The sequence below is a fragment of the Carya illinoinensis genome, chromosome 11 (assembly GCF_018687715.1).
Source record: "Carya illinoinensis cultivar Pawnee chromosome 11, C.illinoinensisPawnee_v1, whole genome shotgun sequence".
Taxonomy (NCBI): domain Eukaryota; kingdom Viridiplantae; phylum Streptophyta; class Magnoliopsida; order Fagales; family Juglandaceae; genus Carya; species Carya illinoinensis.
Window position 1 is genome coordinate 29,393,755 of NC_056762.1, and position 9,661 is coordinate 29,403,415.

General features: G+C 30.8%; 1 protein-coding gene across 1 annotated transcript; it reads left to right on the forward strand.

Moving 5' to 3' along the window:
• The first annotated feature begins 6,703 nt into the window (after positions 1-6,703).
• Positions 6,704-9,349, forward strand: LOC122282832 (plant intracellular Ras-group-related LRR protein 5-like). Its single transcript, XM_043094877.1, has 3 exons — positions 6,704-7,357; positions 7,861-8,777; positions 8,893-9,349. Exons 1-3 carry the CDS (start codon positions 6,823-6,825, stop codon positions 9,043-9,045), a joined length of 1,605 nt encoding a protein of 534 aa, XP_042950811.1. The 5' UTR covers positions 6,704-6,822; the 3' UTR covers positions 9,046-9,349.
• Positions 9,350-9,661: the final 312 nt, after the last annotated feature.

Sequence of the window (9,661 nt, forward strand, 5' to 3'; positions counted from 1 at the left end):
CAAAGTGATCGTCACCAGGTGAGCAAGAATGGAAGTATAGTGCTTGCCTTGAGATGAGAACCACGAGAGAAAGTGTTCCCCACTAGGTGAGAAATTTTGAAACTAGAGTGCTAATAATGTAGGCGAGCACCATCGATGAAAAAGTGTTTGCATCGAGATGGTCAAAATAAGGCAAATTGCTTGTATCCTAGTTCAGCACTGCAAGAGGCACAGGGCTTACTCCCTAGTTGACCACCACGAAGGATGAAGTGCTCGCCACCAAGCAAGTAATACCGAAAGCAAAGTGCTCACAAGATAATGATAACGTCACTTTTGTAAAATAGGCACAAAAAATGGACTAGCATCTGATTATGCCAATTAGTTTTACTAGCCCAATGTTAGTAACAAGTGCAATTTTGTAGGTCAAATGTTTGAACAAGTTTTGAGGTTCAGGGTTAGTGAGTGTCTCATTAGATATATAAATCAACCACAATGTACAAAAAATAAGTTTTATTTACACGATCAAATAACTCTATAAAGATCTAGAAATATAGGCAATTTCGTCAGCACAACAATAAGAAAAAGCAAGAGTCAATGCAAAACTCACTCTTTTACCATGAGTATAAAAACACAACCTAATATGAATCTCACACCTCCTATAGAAATTGAGGGTCTCAAATAGGAGAGAGATACTGATGAAATAAGTCTTACAATATTTATTTTTTATCCGGGATGAAACTAAAGGTTGGAACACAAACCATGTCATCTCATCTAATCTTAACATTTCTCAAAATTTCATTTCCAAATATCACTCAAACAATAGACACTTTTTAATTTCAAATATTCAAATTTTTCATCTAATCTTTACAGATTTCTAAACTTTCAGATAAAACACAAAAAATCATACAGATTATTCAAATTTCAAAACAAAAACTATATTAAAAAATTATATTATACTAATATTTTAATATTGAAATATTGTTATTCAAACTTTTTCTCTCTCCTTCCCAAAAACTCAATAAAATATCTTAACTAAAATATTTCACTACTGTTTACAAGTCATTTCACTATCATTCATGAATTTCTCATCACATCTTATTCTCCAAACATCTCGTTTTATATTTTTTTCCTAATTCTCTAAACAACAAGAGTTTTCCTTAAAGAGATTCTGACAGAAAATTTGTACTTATAAGTTGGTATAGAGAACATGCCATGCACCTCGCCGGTATGACAAAACTTGATTTCCAAGATAAGTTTAAATTCAAAATCTCTTGCAAGTCATATTCTGTCATGTTTCAGGTATAGAGAGTGTGTTTTCACATCGGCTTGTAAGTATAAATACTCATCGTGAAATAGCTCTCAAAGAGAAATGAATTGGACTTTGCAAACTTAGTTGACTTTAATAGTACTTCCAATATTGTTGCAATAGATTGATATTTTTTAGAATTTACATTCAAATCCCAGGTCTAGATCTCATAGATATAAAAAAACCGAGTGTAAACCTTATGAAATATATTGTTGTTTTACAGAGCTCCCCAACAACATTAAATGCTCAATGGATAATTTAGATTATTATTATTATTATTTTTGGATATATAGGGAAGGGGGATTCAATCCTTCGTTCTCTTATGAAGAAATCAAGGTGTTGCCAACTGATTTAAAGGATCTTAACAATTTAGATTTAAAGTCTAGATTATGGTTTTATCGTCAAAGTTTAGATCTAAAATTCAAACAAAATTCTTTTTAAAGAGCCTAATTCTATCACTACATTCTTCTTAACTGAGTTTCCTAAATGCTAGTTTGTAGTTATCTAATTATTAATTCTAATATGTGATTGCATTAAACTCTTCCCCTCCCCTCCCTCCAAATTTCTCTCTCTCCCTTTCGAAATAAAAGGTTTCTCTACTTTTTGAAATGAAACTTTTCTTTCAAAGCTTCTCCATTTCATATTTAGCTTGAGGTGGTTGAAGAATCATCCTCTTAAATTCTTATATAAATTTTGGAGCGTTAAATGAGATAGAAATAAAAATATAAATTGGACCATATAACAATTATTACTGGCTGTATAAATATCTTGAAAAGTATTAAATAAGTAATAAATATTGTTTAGTCCTAATTGATGTGTTTATATTTCTCACACTCGAGACTTTCAAGTCTAGATAAAAACTTGAGGGACCTTGATCCAAGGTAGCTTCTTCCTCTCCCCTACCTGCTCTTTTTTGTTTGGCTTGATCTTTCTCTATCATTTTCTTTACTCTTTTTTGTTTGGCTTGATCTTTCTCTATCATTTTCTTTACTTGATCTTTTTTTCTTTTTCCTCTTTTTCTAGATTTTTTGGGCTAGTTCTATTGTTTTAGGGTCATTAACCACCTATGCGGCCCATACTAATGGAATGATGGTCTTTCTAACTTCAAACTCTACCATATGGTCCATTTTTTTTATTGTGTGATTGCCACGTGCAATTGCCAATGTAAATGATTGCCACGTGCTACCTTCTTTGGAACATTCTCATCCTTCTTCAACTAGGTTTTGAATGCCATCATCTTTTGGCTGATCTATCACCTTTCATACACCATTAACCATCACTTGCCATCCCACTGCTTTGTTCATCTTTTGATCCATAATATCATTCCACCAACATTGCCACTTTACCAACACTTGGTACCCATGCACCCCCAACTTGCGATGCCTCAAGAGAAGTTATTCTCTTTGAGAGACAATTATTTCCCATGTCTTTTATTTAAAAAAGAAAAAAAAAAAAAAAAGACATTCTTTTACTTCCTTTTAAGAGAATAAGGAGGATGGCAATGTAAAAAAACTCTCTTCATATGCTTTAAAGTAGTATATCTATTTATACATCTTTCAAATGAAACACCACAAATCCTAAATGGGACTCTATCAAGGACTGACATTTACTACCAAGGAATGCAAATCCAAAACAAGCTTTTGGTTTTGTTCTCTTTTTTATTATTTAGACTCTATGCACTATATTAGTTATAAGATGACATTTGTTGGAAATTCTAGAGAAATATTATTATTCATCTTAAATGTTATCATCCGTAATCATATAAATACTATACATTTTAAGCTGTTTTCCATTTAAATAAATAACATTTGAAACCATGAAAAAATATATTAATAAGGATAACTAAAAACTAATAATACAAATATGCAAATTTTGATGCAAAAACTCATTAAGTTAATTGTTTTGATTTTGCTTTTTATAGATTTTCTAAGAGAAAATAGTTGGATACATGTAACAAATCACATGACCAAATGCAAAATATTTTTAAGAAAAATATAGTTGTAAGCACAATTGTGCACTAATCTGTGCATTAATTTAATGTGATTGGTCAAAAAGTAGATTTTATTGAAAACAGTATTAATTTAAATTTGAAATATGAATGAATTAGTATTGATACACAGATTAATACGTGATTTTATTTGTATATAGCAAAACTCACATTTTTAATATATATGGTTATGTTGGATTAACCATTAGAAAAATTAAAACAAAATAGTTAGAATGATGAGGTGTGCCTTTTGATTGATTACAAATCATGATTGAGATTTCAAACGCATCCACACTTATTCATCACTGATGACATAATAGACTCACTAAGTTTCATAGGAAAACTCAAATTGAAAACCTTTAACATTCGTAGTCTACCATAAAATAGTTGACTATTTTCAAAATAAATAAAACAACGGAAAATGGTCTCATTTCGGGTGCCAAAATTATATTAGAGCATTCACATAGCCACTCTACTGACATTATGCATCCTCTATCAAAGCCATCCAATAGAAACATCTTAATATTGGATTAAATAAGTCTAAATAAAATTGACTTTGAGCTACAATGTTTATCATCCTTGAATCATCTTTGACCTTTTACTGTAGTTCGATCATAAACTTATTTTATTCTTTTATTTTACACCCAAAAGGTTAGAGCCATTCTTTTATAAGAAATACTTTAACTATAAAAAAATTATATAAAATAATCTCATAAACTAATGTGGCATGATATAATTCGTCAAATTATAAAGTTATTTTTATTATAAAGTAGATCTAATAAATCATAAGATGTCACATCAGTTTGTGAGTACTTTTGTGTATTTTCTTTGTACCTACAACACTTCCCTTCTTTTATAGGTGGCATATCCAAAACTCAGTTACCTCCTGATTTTCATTTTATTGATAGTATATTTGAATTTCCTTACTTATTTAGTATAAATGTTTTTTTGCAGTGAACATTTTAGTGAAAAACATTAGTTTTCTTTTTTTTAAACCAGACACGTTCTTAAAATATTGTACGTCTTATAAGTCTATATTCTTTTAAGAAAAATGTTGTTCTTTATCTTTAATGTTATCATCTTCAGTTGTACTGTTTATGTGGCATCTTCAGTTGTGCTGTAATGTTATAATAACATTACTCTTCTTCTAATTTCATATTTATATATCATTTTCTATGTTGTTTCTTTCCAACAATCATAATTTTTAATTCTCTTCTTTTTGTAATGCCATATTCTAAAATAATCATTTCTTCTTCCTTTTCTTTTTCCAGAAATTATTTCTTCACAGTAGTTATATTTTCTAAATGTATATTTCTAATTATTGATCGTAATTTATACTTCCTTTTTGTTATTGGGAAACTTTGATTTTTGTAAAATAAATTGAGGTAAATGCTCTCTTGTGGGCTAATTCTTGAGCCTTCCCTATAAGCAAACAAGAAAGTAAACATGTTTGATGAAAAATAATATTTACAATCATAGTATATACAAATTCCACGTATTTCTTTTGAAAAAAATGATAAATCTTAAACTCACATAAAAAAAAAATTTTTAACGACAGATTAGTTTTTTTTTTTTTTCAAATGGAGTAAATGAAATTTACATATTTTAAGACTGTCTCTAACATTACTCTAAATTTTATATGTATTAGTTTAAGAATCAAAGGCAAACCCAAAAGGGAGCAATTATCAAAGGTGAAAAAGCATAGTGATTGTCACAGACAATATACAGATGAGGAAAAAAAAAACGAGGATTATGTAGTACTCATGTTCATGCACTATTTACATGAACAGAAGATATGTACTTCTTTTTTTTTTTTTTTTCCCCCGTGTGACAATCATGGGAAAAAAATAAAAAAAATAAAAACCCAATAATAGCTGAATAATACATTTTGAAAAAAAAAAGAAAAAAAAGAAAAACCCTATTATCATAGCTGCATAGTACATTGGTAGCCACGGTTGATAGAGAACAAAAGGAAAAAACAATAAAAATAAACTTGCTTGCCTCTGGCTGTATTCGCAATTTTCTTTGATATATATGTTTTTTTGGTAATTATCTTTTATTAATTTAAATTAAATTTTATATAAAATTTTCTATTAAGATTTTGACATCTGTATGCTGATATATATTTGATAATGAATAGTGATAATTCGTAAGTGAAAAGATATATACTCTCATGGGAGGAGTCTATCTTATTGGATTATCATCATGTATTGCGTCTACAAAGGATTCCCAAACATTACTCTTTTCAAAATTTTTGAAGCTTAAAGGCATAATTTGCATAAGCTTGGGATTTAATATAGATTAAGAGAGTAATAATCACATTAAATGATTCTTTATAATCATTAACTCATTATTAAGATTTGGCATTTTTATAATCTTTTTAGAATGTCCTTAATAAATATTTATAATCTTTACTAATTCATGTGACAAGGCTTTACATCAGCATTACATTTAGTGTGTCAATAAATTAAATATAATTTTTCAACTTGAAATTAGTTATATTTATTTTGTATTTTAGTTTTCGGATTCTTATAAGTCAGTGTGTCAGTGTGTATATATCCTCAGAAGAACTCCAATTATTAAATAAAAAAAATAGAACACAAATATTATTTTATGTTAATTCATCTGACAAGATTTTACATCAATAGTGTGTTTAGTGTATCGATAAACTACGGAGTTTAGGGAGTGAGATGAGAATTTTTAATTTTAAATGAAAGTTTAAAATATTATTTTTAATATTATTATTATTTTGAGATTTGAAAAAGTTTAATTGAGATTTTAAAAAGTTAAATTATTTTTTTTATATTTTATGTAAAAATTTAAAAATTTTTTAATAATGAGATGAGAACTTTATGTATCGTCCCCTGCTCCAAACATGTCCTAAATATAATTTTTTAACTTTAAATTATTTATTTTCATTTCTATTTTAGCTTTCTAATTGCATGTCTTCCTTTGGGTATTCTAAATTAGTGGAATGATCATTAATTCGTTTGGATTCAGAAAATATTTCATTTCATCTTATTATTTTAATTTTTTTAAATTTTCATATAAAATATAATAAATAATTTAATTTTTTTTCAAATCTTACTACAACATTTTCAAATCTTAAAATAATTATAATATTAAAAAATAATTATTTTATAATATTTTATATAACTTTTAATTTTTATTTAAAATCTTCTTCTCTCGTTTAGGAATCGAAACCAGCTCTAAAAGAACACTTTTGGTTTTTATCCTCTGATAGCCAACAGTATATCATGGAAAACAGCTAAAGCAATGCCAGCCAAATACTTTGAAAGCAAACTTAAAGATGATTAAAAAAACAATAAGATAAGAGTTTGGTAGAAGAAATTAAATAAATAAATACATTTTTTATTCCTTGATACCAGATTAGAAAATTCAGATAAAATCTTTTCTTTGCCACTATTTAATCTTTGTTGTATTACGAGTCTAATCCAAAGAATTAAAACCACAGCCCATTGACGCTTCAAAACCAAGGCCAGTTCCTCCTCCCAAATCGGTTGTTCCAAAAGTCCAAACGACAATAGCCATGGGTGTATTACCCAAGCAAGAGCCTCCATCACCTGCCTTTGCAGAAACAGTAGAAGAAATAACGAGAATCTATAGATCACTGCCAACAAGACCTTCCATTGAAGAGGTTGAAGCAGCCATTTCTGTGCTGAAAACTGTAGATACCGAGGAGCAGATGAAGCTTGAGGAAATTTCAAAGCAAGAGGCTTCCCAAGATGTCCCTGCGGGTATCTTCTCTGTGCTGCAGCAAGTGAGGAAGAACATGGTTTTGTTCCAGAGCCATGAACAGAAGAAGGAGGCTCTCCACTTGATTGAGGTTGACAAGATGTTTCAGGAATTTGATGAACTCATTCAGAGAGCTTCTGGGTTGGTTTCTGGGGATACCCAGGATGAGAAACATGCTGTTTTGGATGAAAAATTTAATAAATTTGGGAGAGAGAGTATAATCAGTGATGAGGATTTGGTGAAGAACAAGGAAGATGAAGAACCAGAGGTCACGACTTCGAAGGGTTTGACTAGGAGTGCTTCCACAAAGGCTTCTATTTTCTCTTCAGGTTAGCGTATATTTCTCTTTTATTTCGAGAATTTAGTAGTTTCACGACCTGATTCGAATTCCAGAGAAACCTGCCATGGAAAACATTAGTTGGCTTCTTATATGCTGGAAAATTATTTCGCTTCCTGCTTTGTCAGATGAAAATAATTATATTTATCAATTTCATGTTGCAGATGAAGCCAGCATTAGGTAGAACAAAAACACTAAAGAAAAGAAAAACTAAAAATATATTCGAACGGGTGATCCTTCTATTATCTTTCGAGAAACATAACTTTTCTGAGTTTTCAGAAGTCGATTAGGTAGAACAAAAAAACTAAAGAAAAGAAAAACTAAAAATATATCCGAACGGGTGATTCTTCTATTATCTCTCGAGAAACAGAACTTTTTTGAGTTTTCAGAAGTCGATTTGTTCCATAATTCTTGTGTTTCCTTCCAAAACTAGGCCCATATCGGGATAGTTGAAGTTTCTTCAATGTCTTGATGTAGTTCTTGGTACATTTTTAGGTGGTGGAGACTCCAAGAAGTTGAGTTTGATGAAGGTAGCAGCTCTGATTGAAAAATCTGCTAAAACTGGGGCAGTAGTTGTTGATCTTAAGGCGAAGCTAATGGATCGTATGGAATGGCTTCCTGTCTCAATTGGGAAATTATCAGAGGTCACTGATTTGGACCTATCTGAGAACCAAATTATGGCTCTTCCACACACAATTGGTGGCCTCAGGGCCTTGGAAAAGCTTGACATCCACTCAAACCAACTTATAAACCTTCCCGACTCATTTGGGGAACTGATCAATCTCACTGATCTTGACCTCCATGCAAATAGGTTGAAATCACTGCCAGATTCTTTTGGCAACTTGATAAATCTCATTAATCTTGATTTGAGCTTGAATAACTTCACTCATTTACCAGAGATAATTGGGAATTTTACTTGCTTGAAGAGATTGAATGTAGAAACTAATGAGCTTGTGGAATTACCTTACACAATTGGATCTTGTTCATCGCTTGTGGAGTTGAGATTAGATTTCAATCAGCTCAGGGCTCTTCCTGAGGCAATTGGAAAGCTTGAATGCTTGGAGATCATTACTTTGCACTACAATAGAGTTAAAGGTTTGCCAACAACAATGGGCAACCTTTCCAATTTGAAGGAACTTGATGCCAGCTTCAATGAACTTGAATATATACCAGAAAACCTATGTTTTGCAGTAGGTCTAAAGAAATTGATTGTGGGGAAGAACTTTGCAGATCTAAGAGCCTTGCCTAGATCTATCGGGAATCTTGAGATGCTTGAAGAGTTGGATATAAGTGACAATCAAATAAGAACATTGCCAGATTCTTTCAGGCTTTTGTCAAACTTGAGAGTCTTCCGTGCAGACGAAACACCTTTGGAAGTGCCACCAAGACAAGTAACTACATTGGGTGCTCAGGTGATCTTGGTGTTGGATCTCCGCTTTAGAACATTGGTTTTCTTTCTTTTTAAGGTTCTGTTTCCTGTTAAACTGGTCATATGAAACTAAGTTATTTATCTCCCTTGTTCACCAGGCTGTTGTTCAGTACATGGCTGATTTTGTTGCAAAGAGGGATGCTGTCTCTACACCATCAAAGAAGAAGAAGGGATTTTGGTTCTGGGTTTGCTCAGTGTTCTCTCCCAAGCGGAGTAATGTCTCCAAAATCAAGAATGTGCCGAGAAGTTAATTTTTACACTCAGCCCATGTGCATATTTGAGAATTTTTCTCTCCTTTTTTCCGTTCCATATTTTCAGTTTACTGTACAAATAATTAAGTGATGCCACACAATTTTCAACTTCTGGTATTGGTTGGTGGGAGCGAAATGGAAGACACTGAAATAACATGTTTTACTGTGATACAAAGGTAATAAGTAACTCTTCAGTTTCCATCATTATTTACTTGATATGTGTATGAATCATTTGAATTTATTCGTCCAATTCCTAAGGAACTGCTATGGAAATAGCTATGAGCTTTCTTGTTTTGGTCCTTTATTGTTTCTCTCTAAAGTCCTTCTTTAGTTGTAATTCATAGCAGTGGCCTAATTTATCACATCATTATGATCAAAATGCATGTTTCTTGTGTTCTTGCGATTATAAAAAGGGATATTCTAAGGAGAAAACTTAGTTCAATTATGTTGTAATTGGTTTGGGTTAAGTTTGGTTCAAAATTGAATAAAAATTTGAAGAACCAGATACTTCATTAAACTCTCACGAGATGCACAGTCAATTAAAAAAACTATGCATGCAACTTGTGGTCTACACGTAAAAATTTAAAATCACCACTTGTTAAAAAAATTTAAACGA

Excerpts from the sequence above, each read along its gene's own strand:
- LOC122282832 (XM_043094877.1), top strand. The coding sequence starts at position 6,823 with ATGGGTGTATTACCCAAGCAAGAGCCTCCATCACCTGCCTTTGCAGAA. Across the intron at positions 7,358-7,860 it reads GGCTTCTATTTTCTCTTCAG|GTGGTGGAGACTCCAAGAAG; the intron begins GTTAGCGTATAT and ends GTACATTTTTAG. Across the intron at positions 8,778-8,892 it reads TAACTACATTGGGTGCTCAG|GCTGTTGTTCAGTACATGGC; the intron begins GTGATCTTGGTG and ends CTTGTTCACCAG.